We start from the raw sequence: 24,148 nt of genomic DNA, 5'->3' as shown, positions 1-24,148 counted from the left end.
TCTTCCTAATAGTAAATTACACCATCAAAGTTAAAGTGTGATACAGACTTAGAGAACAGACTTATGGTTGCCAAGGGAGATGGCTGGGGGAAGGAATAGTTAGGACATTTGGGGTGGACATGTATACACTGCTATATTTAAAACAGGTAACTAACAAGGACCTACTGTATAGCACAGGGAACTCGACTCAATGTTATATGGCAGCCTGGATGGGAGGGGAGTTTGGGGGAGAATGGATACATGTATGTGTATGGCCGAGTCTCTTCACTGTTCACCTGAAACTGTCTCAATGTGGTTAATGAGCTATACGAAATAAAAAGTTTAAAAAAAGTTTTCAGAAACAGGAGACATAAAAAAAATTGAGGTATGATAGACTACTGTTTTTTAAGACCAGAAATAGCTTTAGACAGGCAACCTTAAGCACAGAGTTTAAACTACATGTTTCCCTGCTGGCCTAGGGCTCCAGAAAAATGTAAATTAAATTTGCCACCTTTAATTCCCCATCCTTAGATCAGTTTGACAGAAACTGTGCTCTGAATCCTTGCCTAACAAGATGGTATTTATATTGTACTTTACAGCAGGTAATTTAATTGGTCTTTTTCAATTTAGAAATGCTCATATTTATCTGCTTGTCTTACTACCCATCTGTTCAAGAGGAAATGATACACGATGACAGACTACAAATTACTCTGTCTTAATAATAAATATCCAGAGGGAGATATGAAACCTTAACATTAATTTAAAAGATACACAAGAAAAATTCAGGAAAAAGAATATTGCATGAGGTTTAGACTTCATTTTAATAAATACCAAAGACTGTTTTAATATATTAGTAATTTACTAATGAAACAGAATTTATTCATTAGATTAAAGAGAAAGGAATTGGTCATTGATGGGCACAATCCAGATTTGTAAATTTGATCAGCCTTAGCTGTTTGATTGATATTACCTGTATCTATTCTCTCTCACACACATTCATTGCATATTTATTCTATATAGCATAAAATAGTTTTTAAAAAAAAAACATTTTTAAAATGTATTTAACTATGATTATCCCAGGTGGCACTAGTGGTAAGAACCTGCCTGCCAATGCAGGAGACATAAGAGTTGCAGGTTAGATCCCTGGGTTGGGAAGATCCCCTGGAGGAGGGCCCAACAACCCCCTCCAGTACTCTTGCCTGGAGAATCCCCATGGACAGAGGAGCCTGGTGGGCTGCAGTCCAGCAGTTCGCACAGAGTCCGACATGAATGAAGTGAATTAGCATGCAATTGTGATTATACTTGAGGAGCAATATTGCACTGTGGATAAGAGAAATGTTGATTTGGAGTCAGACATCTATAGATAAAGACTATCTGATTTAGAACTCTGGCTGCATCATTTACTACTTATGTAAATACAGTGTAACCTGGCTCCATCATTTACTAGATGTGTAACTATGGAGTTAAGTCTCTGTAAAATGGGAGTGCAATAGATTCCCTGGCAGGGATTTGATAATAATTAAATGAATTACTACGCAGAGATAAAATAGATGACTGGAACAAAATCATTAAACTTTAGTGATTATTATTACTAATCAAGTCTTGGATCAGTCAACTGCTGTGTTTGTTTTTGATTTCCCATCCACACAGCTGGACTAATAATACTTAACCTTACCAAACTGTCAAGGCAGTAAAATGAACTGATGCTAGTAAAGTTCTCAGTATATGTAACTGACCATCAAAATATGTTCAGTTCAGTTCAGTTCAGTCGCTTAGTTGTCTCCGACTATTTGCGACCCCATGAATCGCAGCACTCCAGGCCTCCCTGTCCATCACCATCTCCTGGAGTTCACTCAAACTCACATCCATCGAGTCGGTGGTGCCATCCAGCCATCTCATCCTCTGTCGTCCCCTTCTCCTCCTGCCTCCAATCCCTCCCAGCATCAGAGTCTTCTCCAAAGAGTCAACTCTTCACATGAGGGGGCCAAATACTGGAGTTTCAGTTTCAGCATCATTCTTTCCAAAGAAAACCCAGGGCTGATCTCCTCTAGCATGGACTGGTTGGATCTCCTTGCAGTCCAAGGGACTCTCAAGTGTCTTCTCCAACACCACAGTTCAAAAGCATCAATTCTTCAGCACTCAGCCTTCTTCACAGTCCAACTCTCACATCCATACATGACCACAGGAAAAACCATAGCCCTGACTAGACAGACCTTTGTTGGCAAAGTAATGTCTCTGCTTTTGAATATGCTATCTAAGTTGGTCATAACTTTTCTTCCAAGGAGTAAGCGTCTTTTAATTTCACGGCTGCAGTCACCATCTGCAGTGATTTTGGAGCCCCCCAAAATAAAGTCTGACACTGTTTCTACTGTTTCCCCATCTATTTCCCATGAAGTGATGGGACCAGATGCCATGATCTTTGTTTTCTGAAGGTTGAGCTTTAAGCCAACTTTTTCACTCTCCTCTTTCACTTTCATCAGCTACTACTATTATTAACTGTTCTCTACAAGAATAAGTCAGTTTTATTTGAGAGACTAAGCACATGGAAATGACTGTTATTTTAATTATGCTCATTTAGCTACACTGTAGAAAGGTTTTGTTTTGTTTTGTTTTTTTTTTTTTTAGGAAATGCCAGTTTCAGTCAACAATCTCTGGGAGGATAGAACCACTGGGCTAAGTGAATATGAAGAGGGAAAATGTCTTCTTTTTCATTTTTGTGTTGAGAAAGGGAAAGGGCATATGGAACTTTGATGTCAATGCATTGATTTGTTTTCTCTTCTTTATGATCTTTGTTCTTTGTTTTGTTAGTGTTCTTTCCTCCTCTGCCATTGGTAGGTGTCACACAGAAGGATCATTGCCTTCTGGACTTCTCAGTTTCTTTGACCTGTGTCTGGATCTTTCCTACAATCACTCTAGCTTTGATGAAATCTATTTTCCTACAATTCATTTTTTTTTATACCTAGGATTTTGCAGAGGGAACCTTAATTGCCACTTCTCTACCTCCAAAAAAAAAAAATTGTGGTGAAACCACTTTAAAGTCTAAAAACTCAAGTTTATAAGCTTTGGGGTCGAATGTATATTTCACCCATAATATATATGGATTATATATAGGGTGGATGTGTTTGTGTGTCTTCAGTTGCTCAGTTGTGTCTGACTCTTTGCGACCCTATGGACTGTAGCCTGCCTGCCAGGCTCCTCTGTCTGTGAAATTCTCCAGGCAAGAATGCTAGAGAGGGTTGCCATTTCCTTCTCCAAGAGATTTTTCTGATGTAGGGATTGAGCCCAGGTCTCCTGCACTGCAGCAAATTCTTTACTATCTGACCCACCAGAGAAGCCCATATATGATGTAAGGGGTATTTTTTGAAATATTTTAATTTGCTTCTCTTTTTTGCTTTTAGGTATATTTATACTTATTTGCCAGGGATTGTGTATGGGGGATGGGGAAAGGGTGGGCCATGGTGCTAATTAGAATAGCAAAAGCATAAAAGGCCAGGAAGGAAGGAAAGAAAAAAGGAGGAAGGGAAGGATGGGTCAGTATCCTATGCACAGAACTCTATATCAGAGGGTTTCACATGTATTTTCAGGGAAAAGCTTGCCACGGAAACCTAGAGACAAATGTTCTCCAGTTAATGAATAACTGTAATGACTAATAAGCTGGAAGTCCACTGCTGTCAATAAAACATGATGAGTGAACCTGGCTGAGGCAGCCCTTGGGTAGTTGTTACTGGAGAACACAGATAACACAGATAACAACCATGAAATGATATGAAATCACTGGGAGCCAGGTGGATGATCAGATGTCCTAGGAGAGGAGCACCTGCTCCAGCCTTTCTGCAGATAGACCAGTGCATCCAGTTACAACACTTGGGGGGCATGTTTATCAACAGCACACATTTTTAGAAATTTTGTAGAACTCAGTACCCCTCTACAAAATGAAATGAATCCAAATACAAAATGTCCAATTGGGGCTTCCCAGGCTCTGCTAGAGGTAAAGAACCCACCTACCAACGCAGGAGACATAAGAGACATGGATTCAGTCCTGGAGTCAAGAAGATCCCCTGTAGGAGGGCATGGCAACCCACTCCAATATTCTTGCCTGGAAACTTCCATGGACAGAGGAGCCTGGCAGGCTACAGTTCGTACATAGGGTTGCAAAGAGTTGAACATGACTGAGCAATTTAACATGCATTCATGGATGCACAATGTCCAATTAGGCATTGAATTCCTTTTAAGTTTCTATAAAAACTGTCACTGTGTTCTGAGAGTAAGATGGTACCTAAAGAATGGACTAAATTCTGGAAATAGAGGGCTGACTGTCATATGCGCTTGGCTTTATCTTGGTAAGCAGAGGCTGAAATTTGCTCCACATTAACTTCCCTCCTCCTGTAATAATGCTTCTCCATCAGCAATGCTTCAAAGCTAGAGACCCCAAGAAAACCATTGTTCCCCAGGAGGTGCTTTGCTGAATGAGTCAGGACAAAGGGCCTGATGCAGAGAGTAGCTAAGAGTGTTCCCTGGTTTTTCTTGGGCAATGAAAATGAAAATTAGGAAGACTGGGGAAACTAGCAACTTGCTATTGAATCTTAAATGATTATCAAAGGACGATGGCTTTTATTAATCTGTGAAATTTCAACCTGAGATTCAAATTCAGTTTTTCCTTCCTTTTCCATTCTCTGATTTAAGAGAATGCTTTTGTTTGGTTTTTCTTAGTCAATAAGAATTGGACAGATCACTTTACTTTCTCTGAGGTGTGAGTTGAAAGCCCATTCTTGCCTGTCTCCTCCCAATTAATTCCCCAGGCCTGAAGTGAGTGTTAAAATGTGAAATCTCCCTGCCCACGCCCACTGCTTAACATTTGTCCATGACTTTTAGTTACATTTAAAATAAAACACTCATCTTTTACCTTTCCTTAAGAGGCCCTACACACACTGTCGTTTGGTTTCTTCATCTGCATCCGTCTCCATTTTCCTTTATTCATTGTACTCCAACTGGAAGCCTTTAGGTTTGTTCCTCAATTGTCCCGAGCTCTGGCTTCCCTCATGATGTTTGTCCCTGCATTTTCCTCTGCTTGGGCTGCTCTTCCCCAACTCTGGGCATTGCTGCCTTTTCCTTTAACTTCAGATCTCTGCTCAAATGTTACCTTCTTTCATTTCAGCCTCTGCTTACTAAGATGAGGCCAGGCTCACATGAGAGTCAGACCTTCCTCTACAAACCCATCTAAAGCAACCCCTTTCAGTATTTTACCTTCTTCCCTCCAGGACTGATCTGGATAAACTATTATATATACTTTTACAAATATATGATTATAATGTAATGTAGTATATATTATGATGGATGTTTACTTCTTTATGTCTTTTTAAATTATTACATATTTCTTGTTTCGACACCTCAGTAAAATACAAGTTGTATTAGGGCAGCAATCCTGTCTCTGATATTATGTTTCACATCTAAGATAATTCCTGACAGAAGGTAAACATGTGAAAAATGAATGAATGGACTTCAGCTTCTGCACTGTCTACAAAATGCCCCATCTGCTCAGAACAGCACAGGATGGTCGATAGGATGTGTGTGTGTGTTTGTCACTCAGTTATGTCCAACTCTTTGTGACATCATGGACCGGAGCCTGCCAGGCTCCTCTCCATAGACGATGTGGTAAATTTTGGAAAGAATATTGTTGCTTCAGAGAAAAAGAGGAAGAAGCACAGTAATTATAATTATAATGATAGCTAACTACTGGCCAGGCATTGTAGTAACTGTAATAGGGAGGAACTTTTGTGTTCTGTTATGTTAACCACTAAAGGGATGTTGCCTGTAAGTTTAAATTATACATAATGGCCTATTTCTGGGAATCCTGCCTTCAAGGTAACGAGCATTAAGCTAAAATATCTCTGTTTAGCTCATGAGGAACATTCTCACCAGGTCCACCTATAAATGACTAAAGGAAGGAAGAAATTAACACATTCCCTCTGGAAGCTAGCTGGGAACTAGGAAATGTCTGACTTTTTCCCTCCCCTTTTAGTATAAAGGAAGCCTAACTTCTAAACCAGTCCAGATAGTTCTTTGGGGGCGTAACTTCACCATCTTCTTGGTTTGCTGGCTTTCTGAATAAAGTCATTATCCCTTGCCCCAACAACTCATCTCTTGGTTTATTGGCCTGTTGTGTGTGAGAAGTATGAGCTTGGGCTCGATAACATAACCAGTTTATATACATTTTCTCACTTAACTGTGTTAACTCAAAGAATAAAATGAACTCTTCAAATGGCAACTCGCTGCCGAGCAAAAGGCAGGAAGATGGACTCTAAAGATGTGGTCATTGTGTAGATTGCACATCTACTTTCATCATGTTAACATTTTCTCTTTCTGGATAGAAAAAAAATGGTAGAGCCTGTAAAAGTGAAAAAAAATCAATGTGTTGCAATGAGATGACCCAATTTGGAAGATGCCACAACTTGGCTTGTCTTGTTTTGCCCCCTCTCTCCAACTTTTATTTTCTTTTTAATAGGTCAGTTTGGCTCATCAGTGGCTTCATACTTCCTCTTCTTGAGATGGATGTATGGAGTAAACATGGTTCTCTTTATCCTGACATTCAGCCTTATCATGTTGCCAGAGGTAAGATTCTGACTTCTAGTTTATAAAACATGCTGTTACAAGCTTCTTATGCAAGCACTCTACTAAAAAAACTCCACTCTTTAAGAGCAGAACGCCTATCTAGCTACTTATGCAGTTAGAGGAATAGTATCTATAACAAATTAATCTTCAAAATGGTGTCCATCAACCAAAGGTCCTAATTCTTCTCCAAAGAGTATGTGGCCTCCTGAAATAATAAATAAAATGTGTATACATGTTTAAATGTACATTTCTCTGTGGAAAGTTTCACAGATTCTATCAGATTCCCAAGGTGGTCCCTATGCCCAAATGTTAATTACTCAAGAGAAAGACTCTGACATCTTGTGAGTTGCATGTATTTAGTTTGCCAAGTTTGCTTTCAAAAAAATACTATTTAATGGAGCTTTGCAAAAGCAGAGGAGAAAAGGAAAGATATAAGTATCTGTATACACAGTTCCAAAGAATAGCAAGGAGAGATAAGAAAGCCTTCCTCAGCGAACAATGGAAAGAAATAAAGGAGAACAATACAATGGGAAAGACTAGAGATCTCTTCAAGAAAATTAGAGACACCAAGGGAACATTTCATGCAAAGATGGACTCAATAAAGGACAGAAATGGTATGGACCTAACAGAAGCAGAAGATTTTAAGAAGAGGTGGCAAGAATACACAGAAGAACTGTACAAAAAAGAGCTAACGACCCAGATAATCACGATGGTGTGATCACTCACCTAGAGCCAGACATCCTGGAATGTGAAGTCAAGTGGGCCTTAGGAAGCATCACTACAAACAAAGCTAGTGGAGGTGATGGAATTCCAGTTGAGCTATTTCAAATCCTAAAAGATGATGCTGTGAAAATGCTACACTCAATATGCCAGCAAATTTGGCAAACTCAGCAGTGGCCACAGGACTGCAAAAGGTCAGTTTTCATTCCAATCCCAAAGAAAGGCAATGCCAAAGAATGCTCAATCTACCGCACAATTGCACTCATCTCACATGCTAGTAAAGTAATGCTCAAAATTCTCCAAGCCATGCTTCAGCAGTATATGAACCATGAAATTCCAGATGTTCAAGCTGGTTTTAAAAAAGGCAGAGGAACCAGAGATCAAATTGCCAACATCCGCTGGATCATGGGAAAAGCAAGAGAGTTCCAGAAAAACATCTATGTCTGCTTTATTGACTATGCCAAAGCCTTTGACTGTGTGGATCACAATAAACTGCGGAAAATTCTGAAAGAGCTGGGAATATCAGACCACCTGACCTGCCTCTTGAGAAACCTGTATGCAGGTCAGGAAGCAACAGTTAGACCTGGACATGGAACAACAGACTGGTTTCAGATAAGAAAAGGAGTATGTCAAGGCTGTACTAAGACCAATTAACTAAGACCAGGAAATGAGACTGAGGTTGTGTACTTAACCGTAAGAAGTTAAATGACTCTGACTTCTTTGGATGCTTACCATACATGTTGGGTTATGCTTTACTTAACCTACAAAGGATCTTTCCAGATATCAGTATTTCAAAAGCCAATTTGTTCAATACACCATTGGCAACAGCCAAAACTAATTGTTTTGAGTGACTTTTTATCCCTGTGGTTTCGAATCAGAGCCAGCTTTTGTATCAAGCCACCCCACAAGAATAATACTAGCCTTATATGCTTAATGAGTTTCAGCTTTTAATGTGCAAAGTACTTTCACTTCTTTTACTCACTGAGCCTCACAACAAATTTATAAAGTAGAATATAGTCGAGTTTTTCTTTATCCATTTTAAAAATGTGGAATCTGAGTCACATAATGCTCATTGGACTTAGCTGATATCACAGAGTGAAGAGGTTGTTATTTTATTTTATTTTTTTAAAGCTGATCTGGAATGAGCATTCTTCTTATGTAACAAGATTTTGCACCCTGTTTTGCTAGTTTTATAATCTTTGAGATAATTTGGGGGTTTATATGACTATCTGGCTTGTAGAAGATGGTGGACTTAGATCATAAGGTGGGAAGTGGGAGGGGGATTCAGGATTGGGAGCTTGTATACACCTATGGTGGATTCATGTCAATGTATGGTAAAACCAATACAGTATTGTAAAGTAAAATAAAGTAAAAATAAAATTAAAAAAAAAACAAAACAAACAAAAAAAGAATCCAAAAAAAAGAAAAAAAAAGTCCTAAGAAGTCTGAGGTCATAAGTATAGTACATCTCCTAAGCAAAAACTTTAAGCAATGCAGCAGAATGTATTTCACCTATTTCGAGTTAACCCCAACTTTGGTTTTGCTCTTCTCTAAGGAAACCTGAAACTCTATCACCAGTTACTACGACACTTCTCGGTGTCAGATGCAGGGTAGACACGGAATCTTATCAGCTGCATTTACTCTTTTCCCCCTACACCATGCTGCCTCCATGTGGACGAATGAAAGGTTGTTGCTAATTCATTCCAACTGTAGAAAATTGTAGGACGCTCCTGGGGTGGGAAGATCTTCTGGAGAATGAAATGGCAACCTACTCCAGTATTCTTCCTGGAAAATTCCATGGGCAGAGGAGCCTGGCAGGCTACAGTCCATGGGGCTGTAAAGGGTAGGACATGACTGAATGAGCACTGAACACTCATATGTAGTGCAGGAAGCTAATATGTGTTCAAGTTGATGTGTTCCCAGAACTAGGAAGCATATTGGTTTTGGATGCTTTTTTTCCAGGTTGTATTAGATGTGGACGGGCATCCTGTTTTCTGGGCATTGATTACCAACTCCAGCAAACAAACAGAAGGGGATGGGCTCACTGATTGCTGACTTTACAGAATCAACAGAGGGCAGGACTGGTTGCCTCCTGGCCACCATGCTGGGTTTTTCAGGGGCCTCCACCCAGCAGCCTTACTCAGCATTCCTCTGATGCATTTGCCCTTTTGCCCTAAGTTCCTGCTCCCTGTGCAAACAGGAGACCCCAGTCTTCTCTGTTTCCTGTGGCCTCCAATTCTGGGCAAAGAGAGCATGAGTAGAACCCAGCCTCTGTTCTGTTCTGTCTAAGGAAGCCAGAAAGACTGCTGTGGAAGCTGTGCAGTTTGGGTGGAGAGAAGGAGCAGGGGCTGATTCGCAGCCATTGCCCAGTCAATCTCTGCACCTAGGTTTCCACCCACGTTCTTCCTCCTTCTCCAACCACAGCCCCAGAGAAGGGATGTTTTCATGTTGCACAAGAAGCAGCATCTGCTTGGCCAATTTTGTGCCTACGCTGGGGCTAGAGGGGTACTTTTTTCCCTACTCTGTTCCATCTCTGACTTCTTCCCTCCCTAATCACATGTCTTCTAATCTGGTAGCACAGGGTCTGGGCAGTAAACCTGAATCAGTGATGAAGCAGACATCACAATCAGGGTGCAGTCTTCCCTCCTAGTTAATAAGTGAAAGTGTTAGTTGCTCAGTCATGTAAAACTCTTTGTGACCCTGTGGACTGTATCCCACCAGGCTCCTCTGTCCGTGGGATTTTCCAGGCAAGAAAACTGGAGTGGGTAGCCACTCCCTTCTCCAGGGGATCTTCCCAACCCAGGGATCAAGGCCAGGTCTGCATTGCAGGCAGATTCCTTACCATCTGAGCCACCAGGGAAGCCCCTGCTAGTTGACACCCTCTAATTGTATGAGTGACTCTCCTTCTTCTCTTCCTAGACATGAGGGAGAGATTCTCCACCACCCCAACCCCTGAGGGGTATTCCCATCTGACTATGTGGGTAGTATTTTTTTTTTTAAACTATTGTCCCCCAAAGGCCACCTCTCTCCTTTCCAGACCTCCTAAATGAGACTAGTATGGCAGTGGTGGTGGGTAGTAGGGCTCTCAGCAAGCCTCTGGGCAAAGTGGTTGGTTAGACTGCTGGTGGTCTGCTGAAGTCAGAATGCAGGGTCCTTAGGGTTCCCTTTGTTCTTAACTCTGGATTTAGTAGTCAGTTCCCAGAAAAGGGGACCCCACATGCAGACCCACAGAGTCGCCATGAAAAAGTTTCAGAAGAGTTCTAACCAAAACCATTTGTGATCACATGTGTGGCTCAGACTTTGTTTCCAATTGTCAACTGCTTTCTTTGTTTTTCCATGTAGTACCTCTGGGGTTTGCCATACGGCAGTTTACCTAGGAAAACGGTTCCCAGGGCTGAGGAGGCATCAGCAGCCAACTTTGGTGTCCTGTATGACTTCAATGTAAGTATTCCCACATAGCTGTGTGGTGACAGATTTTTCCGTATTCTGTAATTCCATGGCCCCTATTCTGTAGCTGAATAAAGGTCTTAAGAGAGAGGGCTCTGCCCCCTTTAAAAAAAAAAAAGAAAAAGGAAGGAAGAGCAAATGGAGTTTAGGAATATAATAAGATGATTAAATGGGAATATAGATTATTGAATGAACATTCAGTTCAGTTACTTAGTCATGTCCGACTCTTTTTGACCCCTGGACTGCAGCACACCAGGCTTCCCTCTCCCTCACCAACCCCTGAAGCTTGCTCAAACTCATTTCCATTGAGTCGGTGATGCCATCCAACCATCTCATCCTCTGTCGCCCCCTTCTCCTCCTGTCTTCAATCTTTCCCAGCATCAGGGTCTTTTCAAATGAGTCAACACTTTGCATCAGGTGGGCAAAGTTTTGGAGTTTCAGCTTCAACATCAGTCCTTCCAATGAATATTCAAGACTGATTTCCTTTAGGATGGACTGGTTGTATCTCCTTGCTGTCCGAGGGACTCTCAAGAGTCTTCTCCAACACCACAGTTCAAAAGCATCAATTCTTCAGTGCTCAGCTTTCTTTATGGTCCGACTCCCATATCCATACATGACTACTGGAAAAATCATAGCTTTTATTAAACGGATCTGCATTGGCAAAATAATGTCTCTGCTTTTTAATATGCTGTCTAGGTTGGTCATAACTTTCCTTCCAAGGAGCAAGCATCTTTTAATTTCATGGCTGCAGTCACCATCAGCAGTGATTTTGGAGACTCCCCCACCCCCCAAACAGCCTCTCACTGTTTCCATTGTTTCCCCATCTATTTGCCATTAAGTGATGGGACTGGGTGCCATGATCTTAGCTTTCTTCCTTTAAATATTATTGTCACTGTTTGGAAAAGGACAAAGCAAGAGTTTGCAAATGTGCTTTTTGGAATATCTTGTTGTATTCCTCAGGTTTTGATATTTTGTATTAGCGTCTTCCCCTCTTACACATGTCCATTTTGCATTACTAAAGAGTCAATACTAAATAAAACTAGAGTTAAACAATACCAAATTCTAACTTTTATATAAAATGAAAATGATTATTACTCAATTGTGATACCCAAATGAGCATTATTTAATCATAGCACTAAAATGAGTATTACACTTTGAGCTCCCCTGGGTGGGGATTATTATGGCAGGGATTCATTTTTGCCTATCATTTTGGAGCATGATTCAAGTCTGTGACAATGATTCAATTCTACACATTCTTCTTAAATGTGTAGTGGCCAGATTAGAGATGTTCTGAAGTGTATAGGATCAGAAAATAGGATGGTGGAGATTGGGGAATTAATAATTCAGGAATCTTTGAAGGGTAGCAAATGAGAATAAAATTTTATGTAGAGTGGGGAATGAAGGAAGGAGAGAAAAATGATCGTCTTCATATTTATATTATTAATATGCATATTTCAGAGATGTTTTGAATTCTGCCCTCAACGTCTCTAAATTGTGAGTTTCCTAAAGAAGGGATAACATCTGCTGCATCTTCGTTGAAGCCCTTGACATAATACTCAACCATTGAGACTTCATGAATCTTGTTTCCTGGGAATCCTGAGCAAGGGGGAGGATTTGTAGAGCACTGAAATAAGAATCAAAGAATTTAATTGATGTGAGCAGTACCAGCAAATGTAGACTTTAGGAAAGTTTTCCAGCCTCTGACTCAACAAGGCAGCTATAGAATAAGCGCAAGCAGAGTGACAGCCTCAACTTTGTGGCCTTTGGAATTCTAATTTACACCTGTCAGTTGGAATTTTCCCTTAAATTCAATGTTTATTAAATATAAACATGCCCTGGTTTTACAAAGATGAATGTGACATGGTTCTTGACCTCAAGGTAATTATGACAGTAGAAGAAAGCTCTTACACAGGCAACTAGTATACCATGTGTTCTGCACTTAGTAAAATGAAGGAGAAAAAAATACCGGGGAGCCCTGAGGAAGCAGGTTGTTTATTTTGCTTGCGTGTCTGGATTTCAGAGAAGTTATGGCCTTTGAGTTAGATTTGACTTCTTATCTTTTATTTCTCCTTTCTATTACTTCTACTTCTTCCATTTCTCCCTCTCTCTCCTTTCCCCCCATTTACATTTCAATTAATTTATTACTATGCAACCCACTCCAGTACTCTTGCCTGGAAAATCCCATGGACGGAGGAGCCTGGTGACACTAAGAGTCGGGCACGACTGAGTGATTTCACTTTCACTTTTCACTTTCATGAATTGGAGAAGGAAATGGCAACCCACTCCAGTGTTCTTGCCTGGAGAACCCCAGGGACAGAGGAGCCTAGTGGGCTGCCGTCTATGGGGTCACACAGAGTCGGACACGACTGAAGTGACTTAGCAGCATGCATCCCCCATACGATTTTTATTTCTCATTCTCTTCCTCTGATTAGTAACATAATAAGCTTCCAGTCTGATTAATAAGACCAACAACTAATAATATTACTGGCATTTTCTGATGTTTTAGTCATATCAGGGAAAGGAAGAACTAAAAGTATGAATAAAAGGCATTTTGACTTTTAAACACATCTTTTTGAAGTTTCTACACTTACAAATTTGTCAAGTAACTGAAATGAAACAATGTCCATTTTGCAAACAATGTCTGTTTGAGATTTTTAGAGGTATTAATTAGCGAAGAAAGACAAAGAGGAAGGTGGCGCTGGGAGAGTTGCTAAGGAGTGGACTAGAGAGTCTAGGAGGTGAGCACGGGAGGAGACTAGAGGAAAGGTTTGGGGAATGAATATATTTTCTAAAATTCTTATTACTGCCCTCAACAGCTTTCTCCTGTTCAGTTTGGTGAAATATTATTTTTTAATTGTGCACCAGATCTTAGTTGTGGCATGCAGCATCTGGATCTAGCTCCCTGACCAGGGCCTGAACCCATGCCCTCTGCACTGGGATCACACAGTCTCAGCCACTGAACCACTAAGGAACTTCCCAGTTTGGTGAAATACTATTTACTGTGGATAGAGGAAGATGGAAACTGGAAGATCCTATAATTCACTTAGGCCAACCTAGAAATTATTCTAAGGCCATGAGAGATTATTGAAAGGTCAAGAAAAAAAGTCATTAAAGTAATGGTATGCACTTATTTCTTTCTTAATTTTTTTCTGAGGACTGTGATCACTCAATTTTTTGACATATCACAAATAAGAGACTTAAGAGAGTAATGAGAGTTTTAATCCCATAGAGACTTTCTATCCCATGTCTCACATTAAAAAGTTAGGGAAACGTTGAGTCATAGAAGCATGTTTAAGGTCTTATGGCTAATAAAAGCCTCTTAATCTAGTGTTCTTTCTCTGTCTTGTATCACATCAGTCATTTTTTGGTCATAATTTCCAACATCCTTCTCATTGACAATTTCTGGAACACAGACTGACTCCATTTAATGCTGTATCTTGCAAGGGGAAAAGCAGTTGAGCGGTTGGATCCTTTTTCCACCTTTTGTGATAAACATGCAATTCCTAAATTAGCTTCTCAAGTAGAAAGGTTCAATATTTAACCTTGCCTGAATTCTTTACTTGCTGCTCTGAACAGTTACTTCATAGAGATGTCCTCTCTGTATTATCAAGTGATCTAACTGGACAGCCCACTATTTCATCTATCATAGTACCATGGCGGAAACCTTTGGCCAGATATCCTTGAGGTCCCTGGAAACCCAGAATTCTGTACTTCCAAAGAGCTTAGAGATGCCAGGAGAAAAAGTTTTAGGCTCAGGGTAGAGACGACTGGTGCCTAAATGGTCTCATCAGAACACGAGCTTTTTTTCCTTCATTTAAGAATGTTAATATATCAGATTAGGTAAGCAGTGTCATTTAGACACAGGTAAAGAAAAGCAAAATCAACTTATAGAACACTGTAAAATAGATGCAAGCATGACCTCTTGTGGTAGAAGATCCTATAAGTCGGGAAGGATCAGAAAATTTTCAGGGTGGAGGTGGCAAGTCTGTGGGGAGCTGCTTCTCTGTTGAGTTTATGTTAGAACCTTGGAATGTCTCTCTGGACGCTCCCCCTCCTCACTCAGAAGTATCCCCTTGGAGCTCATCCAAATTCCCTTTAATTAATAGCAGTTGAGTACCATTTGATATATGCAAGGCCAGCCAGTCTCATGGACTCTTAAATTCACCATTTACAAAGCACCATATTTTCAATTTATTTTCGTTATATACCCAGTGGTGGGTCTTACTGGGTAAAAGGAAAATATATTTTATTAAAATAGTAAGAAATAGGAAGGTGGTATAATATGGATATTATGAATCAAATTGACAGAAATAGTATTATTTGAAGCAATAGAATTAGAACAGGTTTAAGTCAGTAAGAAGAGGATGTCTTTGTTGGCATGATATTTGGAGACACAAGAATGATGTAGGAATGATGAAGATCTATAGAGCTTTGATATTCTTGTGAGAGAGACAGGGAGGAACTGAGGTGGAATTTGGAATGAGCTTGTGCTGTTATTAGACAGTGAGATCATGTGAGTAAAGATTTGAGCTGTGAGTTAAGGGAAATGGATTTAGCTTTCCAGCTTGAGGGCATTTTGTACATTGTGGATGGAGATAAATGATGAGTTAAACTTTGTCTTCCCTTTTCCCCTGGTCATCATAGATATGGGAGATATGGAGAGGAGAGGAGAGTTTATACCCATTATGTATTAAACAGGCACATACATTAAATTTTATCTTTCTATAACAACGCTTCAAGATGAAGATCAATAATCTTTTTATATTTGAGGAGATTGGGACTCAGGAAGGTTCACTGGTTTCCCAAAGACGGCAGAGGTAATTAAAGAAGGTATTGAAATTCAAACTAAAATGTGGCTGACAATGTAAAATTGTTTGTTTTACTCTAACATATCATCTCAAGCCTATGTCTTCTGCCCACTTTTGCCACATCTCATTTTTGAGTTCTATCCTCAAAGGAGACTGTCACAAACGGTCTAAATGTTGATAAACAGCAGGTTAGGTCCTTGTTTTATTGGCATCAATGTTTCTTTTAAGTAGTGATCTTCTAAAGCGAGGGCACCCTCTCTCAGATAGTCTCAGTTCTCGAAGTTCCTTCATCTCTTACTGTACCAGCCACATTTAGAAGAGATATTTTTGTGATTCACATATGGAATGATGCATTTTTTCTTTAGAAATGTTTCAGTAGTTCAAATGCATCTTTGTTTTTAGAGAGCTCCTCTTTTTAAAATTGAGGTAAAATTGACTAAAACATTATATTCATGTTAAGGTATGTAGCATCATGATTTAGTATTTTTATATATGTTGCAAATGGTTACCACAATAAGTCTAGTTATGACTCTTACTGTACATAACATAGTTACTGAATTTGTTTTTCTTGTGATGAGAAATTTTAAGATTCACTCTGTCTGCTGAAAACAATGCGTAACCTAAAAGTTGAAAATTATGCTTTATTCAGTAGCTTTACTGAGATTCATAGCCTGGGGTGGCAGTCTCTCAGATTGCTCTGGGGATTGTTCCAATGAGGTAAGGGAAGTGTCAGGATATGTAGGAGTCTTTGCTGGGGAAAAAAAAAACAAACAAAATGCAGCCCGTATAGTGGACCATAAAAGGATACTGCTAGTCACAAAAAAGCAAACCTCTCAAGTTAATAATTTTAGTGCATTTGTTTGTATGAGGAAGTTGCAAGAGTCTGGTTTCATTGAAATGATTCATTTCTGAACTATATGGCCTGGTATCCTATTTTTCTCTCCTGAATTGTCTTAAAAGTGTATGGTTGAGGGTACCTGCAGTGGCGAATGGCTTGATGGCTGCAATGTCTTCTGTTTACTGAAACGGTGGGCAGCTTTGTCCATGATTCTTTTAGCAGTTTTCAGATATGCAATACAGTATTATTAACTACGGTCACCATGCTGTGTGTTATATCTCCATGACTTCCTTATTTTATAATTGGAAGTTTGGATTTTTTACCTCCCTTTACCCATGTCACTGTCTTTTGAAGGAAGTCTTAGCAGCTGCTGTATTGTTGTTGATGGTATCTACTCTTGAGACCCCCAGTGGGGGTAGCTCACCAGACTCCTTTGTCCTGGAATTTCCCAGGCAAGAATACTGGAGTGGGTTGCCATTTCCTTCTCCAGAGGATCTTCTCAACCCAGGGATTGAGCCTGTGTCTCCTGCATTGCAGGCAGTCTATTCATTACCCACTGAGCCACCAAGGAAGCCCATATTGGGATTACTTAGTTTCAGCAAGTTTCACGGCATGGCCCCTTAGCCAAGGCTATTGTCTCAGCCTAGCCCAAAGCTGACCCGCAGACTCTGAACTCCTAGAACATAAATAATTCCCTAGTGAGGGCAAAAGTATTACCCCATGCCAGGCTGCTAAGCCTCTTGTAGATTCCCAAATCCATCCAGAGATATGGCTCTTCCCTGTAATGGAGATACTAAGGTTGGAAGGGGTGAGCATCCTCTCACCTGTGTACATGATGAGACTCCTATAAAGGCTGCACTGAACAGAGGCAGGTGCCGCTCAGGTATATGGTGCTGGGATTGGCAGCATCTAAGGGCTGTTCACCCCTGGCTTCCACATTTGCTTCATTTCCTCAATGTCCAGTGCAGATCTCTCTGATTCAACAGGCTCATTTAGTTTGGTTTAAAATGAGGCATATCAAATTCTGCTCCCATTCATAGGTCTTTTTCTTGCTTCATACTTAACCTACTATTTCTGGACTTGTTTATGACACTTTTTTATAGCCTGTAGCAGGAAAGATCCCTGGGTCTACTCTTAGCTTTCTTGGTATCCTTTTGTTCTCCTGAATTTGGAGAACTGATTCCTTGGGATCTTCTTTCTTTGCTTCAGCAACAACTCCTATTATTCAGCATCTCCTTTAAGCTGTACCTGCCAAACCAAAGATGAGCTTTCTTTTTGCAAAACTTTGGGATGCCTATGATCCTAATACTATACTTACAACATGAAAATGTTGTTTTCTTCTTTAGAAATAATCACAGAAACAAGTCTTCTCATTAATTAAGTGAACATTTATTGAAGGTTTGCCAGGTGCCAGTCGTGTGCCAGGCATTAAGGAAAGTTGAACAAAAACCAACAAAACCTCTGTAATCAAATAATCATAGAAATAAATGTGATTGCAATCGTGCCATGTGCTATGAAAGAAAGCTGACCAGTGTTAAGAGAACATGTATCAGGGAAGCTTGGGTTATGGCCTAAGAGAGGGAGGTGGATAAGAGCAGGAGTTTTTCTGAGAAAGTAACATTTGAATTGGGCTTTGAAGAACCAGAGAGAATAGACATTCTAGGCAGTGAGAACAGCATCTGCAAATGTCCTGTGATGAGAAAGGGTTGCCTTATTTAAAGGACAGAGTGAAGGCTGGTGAAACTAAAGCTGAGAATGTGAAGGGGCATCAAGGACAGATATCGTTAGAGAAATAAAAGGATAGTAAAACATGTGAGACCATCTAGAATCTAGATCATAACACTTTACTTTTTCTCAGAGTAATTGAAAAGAATTTGAGTGGTGAGTGAGTAGTGACATTATCAAACTTGGATTTTGAAAAGATCAACAGGTTGGAGAAAGGTAAGATTAATGTGAGGAGACCAAAGGAGAGTCTATCAATATGTCCAGAGGTGAGAGACTAAGATTGTTTAGAAGAGCTCAGTTTACCTGGAAGGAATTTGTTAAGGAATTTGCTAGGACTATATCTAAATATTGGCACCAACCTAATAGGCCGAGCTTGGTAAATTCAGCTGAAAGGAAGAGTTGTTGAGTTAGATTAGAACCTTGCAACCTACTAAATTATATTCTGTGATATAAACAAGAAACCCCAAGTTATCAGTCTAACTTCAGCTGTGACAAATAGATTACTTCAGTTTACAAATTTTTGAAAGCAATTCAGTAAAAACTCTATCCAATATTTCATCATCATATATCACTTATGGATATTATTTGCTTATATATTGTACTTGAAATTATTTACATTTGATAATCTTAAATATTTGAAATAAAATATATGCTGTTCATACTGGATTTTTAAACTTCTGAATTTAAGTTTTTTCTAAGCCATTTCAATATTTCCTCTACATTTTTGGGGTAGTTTTATTTCCTCAAAAACTCCTTTTAAAATACTAAGATAATACTGAAGTGTTCCCAGTACAACCTGTGGCTAGATAACTACCCACATCATTTTTCGTGTATGACTTGACATTTCATGACTTTAAAGAAGTAGTGGGCAGATTTATATAGAATGACAAAACCCCATAATATAGTCCCTTTAATCTCCTCTTGTGAAATAAAATATCATTTTTCCTATGTAGAAAGAAATCACATGTAGCATCTCATTTTATAGCACCGGGATTGTCTCATTTATGAGTTTTAGGCAATTAGACAGTAGGAATAATTGAAGAGTTTTGTCAGATATTTTCTTGGTGTTTTGACTCATTTAATCCCAACATAAGATCATTATTTTCATGTTTCTGTCTTGAATGATTTACTCTATTTTATTAAAATGAGTAGTAGCAGAATGATAGAAAAGGGTGGTTTAGACGACAATTTGAAGGAGCTTAACTTAACTGAGGATTGCTAATGACTACCAGAAGCAATTTCTCTGTTCATTTAATCATTCCACAAAGATGAGTGTGGGATGCTAGAAATACAAAGATGATATATACTCCTTGTCTACAGGGACATTATGGTCTATTTGGACATGCAAACAAATGAATGCCATACAAGGTGACAATCTCAAGCTCACAGATGTATGTCCTGGGCACATGGAGGCATAATGAAGGAGGATTCAGTTTACTGGCTTTCTGAGAGGATCCAGTAAACAGTAACTCTTTCTGATCTGAATTCTAAATTGGAAAGGCGAGCCACGTTAATTCATTGACCTATCAGAGACATCACTATATCTTCCCTGGGGTGGAGTGAGTAAAACCTAGAGGAGGGATGGGATGAAGTTCTTCTAGTGGCACTTTGTGCAAATGAAAGAAGCAATCATTCATTTCCGCATACACCTGACTGGGGTCTAGAGGTCAGAGAAGTCTTTACAAAGGTATTTTCACCTAATTTTAAAGAAACAGTAGGAATAACCTAGGCTCTGGAATGGGGAGAATAACAGGGAATAGTATTCTTAGCAGACGGATCTGTATGTACAAAGGTATGGAGGCAATAGACAGTGCTGTGCACTCAGTATCTGTGAGTGATTCAGCCAAGCTGGTGTGTAAGGAGAGATAAGAGTGGTGGAAGATGAGCGTGCCACACGAAAAACAAGGGTGTAATCAGGCAGGACTGTCTCATTCATTATGCTGAAGACTCAGACTTTATTTACTAGGCAGTGGAGAACATGACGGTTTTGAATTAGGATAGAAACATGGTCAGAGTTACCCTTTAGAAGACTCTCTGTCAATATGGTATGGGTTTGTTTTCATAAGTTGAAGGCTGCTGCTGCTGCTAAGTGACTTCAGTCGTGTCCAACTCTGTGCGACCCCATGGACGGCAGCCCACCAGGCTCCCCCGTCCCTGGGATTCTCCAGGCAAGAACACTGGAGTGGGTTGCCGTTTCCTTCTCCAAGGCATGAAAGTGAAAAGTGAAAGTGAAGTCGCTCAGTTGTGCCTGACTCTAGCGACCCCATGGACTGCAGCCCACCAGGCTACTCTGTCCATGGGATTTTCCAGGCAAAAGTACTGCAAGCTGAAGGCAGGGAGTCCTATAAATGGAGGTGGTGTACAGAGAAGGGATGAGTATCAGATATGGTAATGAGGCAGAAACTAAGGGCTTAGTGAGTGGCTGCATGCATCGTATGGGTATAAACATGGGAAGATAGTGAAAATGTCCAAGTTTCTGGCTGAGGTAATCGTGGGTTGATGGATCATTTCCTGAGGTAGGAGGGAAAAGCTTTTAAAATGTTTGGGAGAACTTTTAAAATGTACTAAGGTCAAGATTCCTGTGGAACATTCAAGTGGAGTGAGATGTGTAATAGGTGTTGGGCATATGATCTAGAATTTCTACCTTTTTGTCAGTTGTGGATCATGACATAAACGGCAAATGGAATTTTGCTTTACAGAAGCCAGTATGGTTAAAAAGGGATTTGCATGTAGAACTTTTCTTAAGGGTCTATGTAATCCAGTCTCCCATTCCATCTATGTATAACATTTAGCAAATATGTTCTCATTAAAAGTTAGTCAGATAAATAAGTACATGATTACCTGTGACCACATCATCTCGTAGAATGTCATGTCGTGTCGGTGTGTCGATGTGTGTGGCAGTGTCTATGCACTAGGCCAGCAGCAGCATAGCATTCAGACCGAAATTAGAGACTTAGTAGATGATATGCAAGCATGGAACCCAGAATTGGACAAGAAGCTTCTGTGCTCATCTGAAACTTGGCTCTGACTGTGGTTTCCCTGTCACAGATTTGGGGATGGAAGAGTGTTCCCACAGGAAAAGCCATGTGCGCTGACATGGAAACCGAATGGAACCTTGGCTAGGCTAGGAGTCATTGCTATTTTAGTCACTTCCAGATGTCTGCTGTTGGAGTTTTAAGGGAAAGGGATCGACGGATGGCTTGTGGTGCGCCCACCGGGTGGAAGGGAAGGGGGAATCCTCTTTTAAGCCTTTCAGTGTTTTTAAAACCACCCTTCAATATGCTACTGAGAGTGACTGGATAAAGCTTTTAAAAATTGTGCTCTTCAATAGTACCTCCTCTTTTATTTACATGCTTCACTGCATAGGTAGAAATAGGCCAACTGAAGAAACCTTTGTTAAATAATCAGGATTCCAAAAAAAGGGACCTTACCCGCTTTGGTTGTGATCTAATATTTATATAGTGCCACCATTGAACATATGCTGAATAATACATATGCCAGATGAGTTAGCTGCCCTGGTAGCTATTGTGCTAACCTAACAAGCTCACCAGATGTTTGCTACATATCTCCTTTCTCCTTTTATGTTGTTTTGAAGGTGGCTTTTAATCCCAGTACTGTTGTTGTGAGTTAGAAAAAGAAGTCAGCTTGTAATGTTTATACATGTGAGAATGAGGCCCTTCGAGGATGGGGATGAGAGCCTTTGAAATCTTTTCAAAAGGAGTGTCTGGGGGTCCTGGAACCACTCTGAATCAATCTAGGGGTCCTGGGGCTTCAGTTTCTTTGTTTTCCTGGATAAATAAGACATAAGTATGATGCAAGACCTGGTAGGAAAAGAAAACATAGGAGAAGCAGTATAGCACAGTGGTTAAGTATACAGATTTAAAATTAGACCCAGTTCAGGTTCAGACTGTTGCTTACTAGCTGCGTGAACATGGACAAGTAACTTAACTTCTCTGAAACTCAGTTTCTTCATCAGCAAAGTAGATATAAAGCTTTAGTGTCTTTTTGCAGGTGGGGGGGAGTCATGGTAAATAATACCACATGCGTTGTCAACTCAGGTTGTGAGCTAACCAGAAATAGGACAAACAGACAGATGGAGGTCAACATGTCACGTTTATCATTGTTAAAGCTGGGATATTGAAGAATGTGCATCTTTTCACGGGCAAATGAGCTTCAGAATAGACTGTCCTACCCAGCTGTCCTAGACCAGGACAGGGTGCCCCTCACAGGGACAGAACACAGAGGGTGACCTCAAAGGAGGAGGAAGAGTGGTTCCCCACCTTGTCCCCATTCCTCAGCCATGCTCTACTATCAGATGAGGTTCTCCTCCCTGGAGCCAGTATGAGGCAGTGGAGAGCGGCTGGGAGTGTTGCACTCATGGGTCTTCTCTATATGGAAGGTAACCAAACTAGAGGAAAATGATTGCCCCTAACAGGAGCCACTTCAAGAGGGTGCTTGTGAGGATTCTATAAGATGAAGTATTCAGCAAACTCTAACTGCTCAATAAAGTTCATTTTTATTTATTTTTAAAAAGGATTTATTTATGTTATTTATTCTTTTCGGCTGTACTTCATCTTTGTTGTGGTGTGCGGCCTTCTCACTGTGGTGGCCTCTCTTGCTGGGAGCTCTAGGCTCAGTAGTTTTGGCCCATAGACTTAGTTGCTCCACGGCATGCGTAATTTTCCCAGAGTAGGGATCAAACCCATGTCGCCTGCACTGGCAGGCGATTCTTATCCCCTGTGCCACCAGGGAAGTCTCTGCTCAGTCAAGTTTATTGATTGATATTATTACTGCAATTATCCTCTCACTTCACAAAGCATAGTAGTTTTAAATCATTGCCAGAGAGATGAAGTTGAAGAAAAGAGGGGGAAGTAGATGCATAGTAATACAGAAACAATGCCTCCAAACTAAGAGTGAAGAACACAGTGAATGACAGGAGAGAAAGATGAAGAATATTATAAGGGAAACAGCATCAAAATATGCCATGTTCTATGTATGGAGAGCAGTTACTTAATTGGCTTTGGAAGACAGTGATGCCAACCCTGGCAGATAATTTTTGGGAAAGAGCATGTAGTTGTATAAATAAACATGCTCATGTGGGGATAATAATTTTGATGAATAGAAGGTTGTATATATTAGTTGCAATGTCATCTCATCTGCTCCTTGTTTTTGCTAAGTATGAGCTGAAACATGGCCTCTGTACCTTACGGAGAACAAATATAACTGTGGCTTAGGTGACTGAAAGTGGAAACCTGCCATGAAACTTTGAGGAAGCACATTTCAGATTTTCCCCCAGTATTAAGCAAGCTCTTAAAACTGTAAATCTAATGACACCATGAAGTGTGTTTTGATGTTTCAATCAATGGGCATTTCACGGTAATGGCTCCACAGCTGAGCAAGCCTATATTTGGTTAAAAATCGGATCTATTTAGAAGTCCCTGAGTTTCAAGTAAACCAAGAGGCTGTCAGCCAGTGTGGCAGCTGAAACAGTCACTCCATGAAGCAAAACAATAGGGCTCATGTCAGAGCCATCTCCCAAGTTTGAGAATTAATGTCATTTTGTTATTCTTCTTAGAAGTCAATCTTTTTTCTTTGAGTTGCTCTTCACAGCATCTGTTAAGCCGCTTTGTTGTTGCATTTTAGGGCTTGGCTCAATATTCCGTCCTCTTTTATGGCTATTACGACAATAAACGAACAATTGGATGGATGAATTTCAGACTGCCACTCTCCTATTTTCTGGTGGGGATCATGTGCATTGGATACAGTTTTCTGGTTGTCCTTAAAGCGTAAGTTTCATTGATCTCCTGGGAAGCAAGCAATGATTGCTGGAATCAAATGGGAAAGTTAATTTGGGAATTGGATTTTTTTTTTTCTGCTTTATGTCTACAGAATGCAGAGTATATAAGAGACAAAATGTGGTTTTAATACCTGTACAAATGTTAGACTATTACATTTCCCAAACAGAAGGATTGAAAACAAGGGCAAGCCCGGGTCACAGTGATGGTTGTGTACCTATCCTGTG

At 40.1% G+C, this 24,148-nt stretch overlaps 1 protein-coding gene across 9 annotated transcripts in view; it reads left to right on the top strand.

Annotated features, from left to right (window-relative positions):
- Positions 1 to 24,148, top strand: part of TMC1 (transmembrane channel like 1) — a 288,903-nt gene that overhangs the window by 214,442 nt on the left and 50,313 nt on the right. For all 9 annotated transcript variants that reach the window (XM_060409365.1, XM_060409363.1, XM_060409364.1 and 6 more), the window contains 3 exons: positions 6,482 to 6,588; positions 10,651 to 10,749; positions 23,770 to 23,912. In XM_060409365.1, coding sequence (XP_060265348.1) covers positions 6,482 to 6,588; positions 10,651 to 10,749; positions 23,770 to 23,912 — 349 coding nt within the window. The remainder of the gene's footprint in view (positions 1 to 6,481; positions 6,589 to 10,650; positions 10,750 to 23,769; positions 23,913 to 24,148) is intronic.

Source organism: Ovis aries, chromosome 2, assembly GCF_016772045.2.
Source record: "Ovis aries strain OAR_USU_Benz2616 breed Rambouillet chromosome 2, ARS-UI_Ramb_v3.0, whole genome shotgun sequence".
Lineage (NCBI taxonomy): Eukaryota > Metazoa > Chordata > Mammalia > Artiodactyla > Bovidae > Ovis > Ovis aries.
Note: the sequence above shows the minus strand (reverse complement) of the source record. Positions and strands in the feature narration are given on the sequence as shown.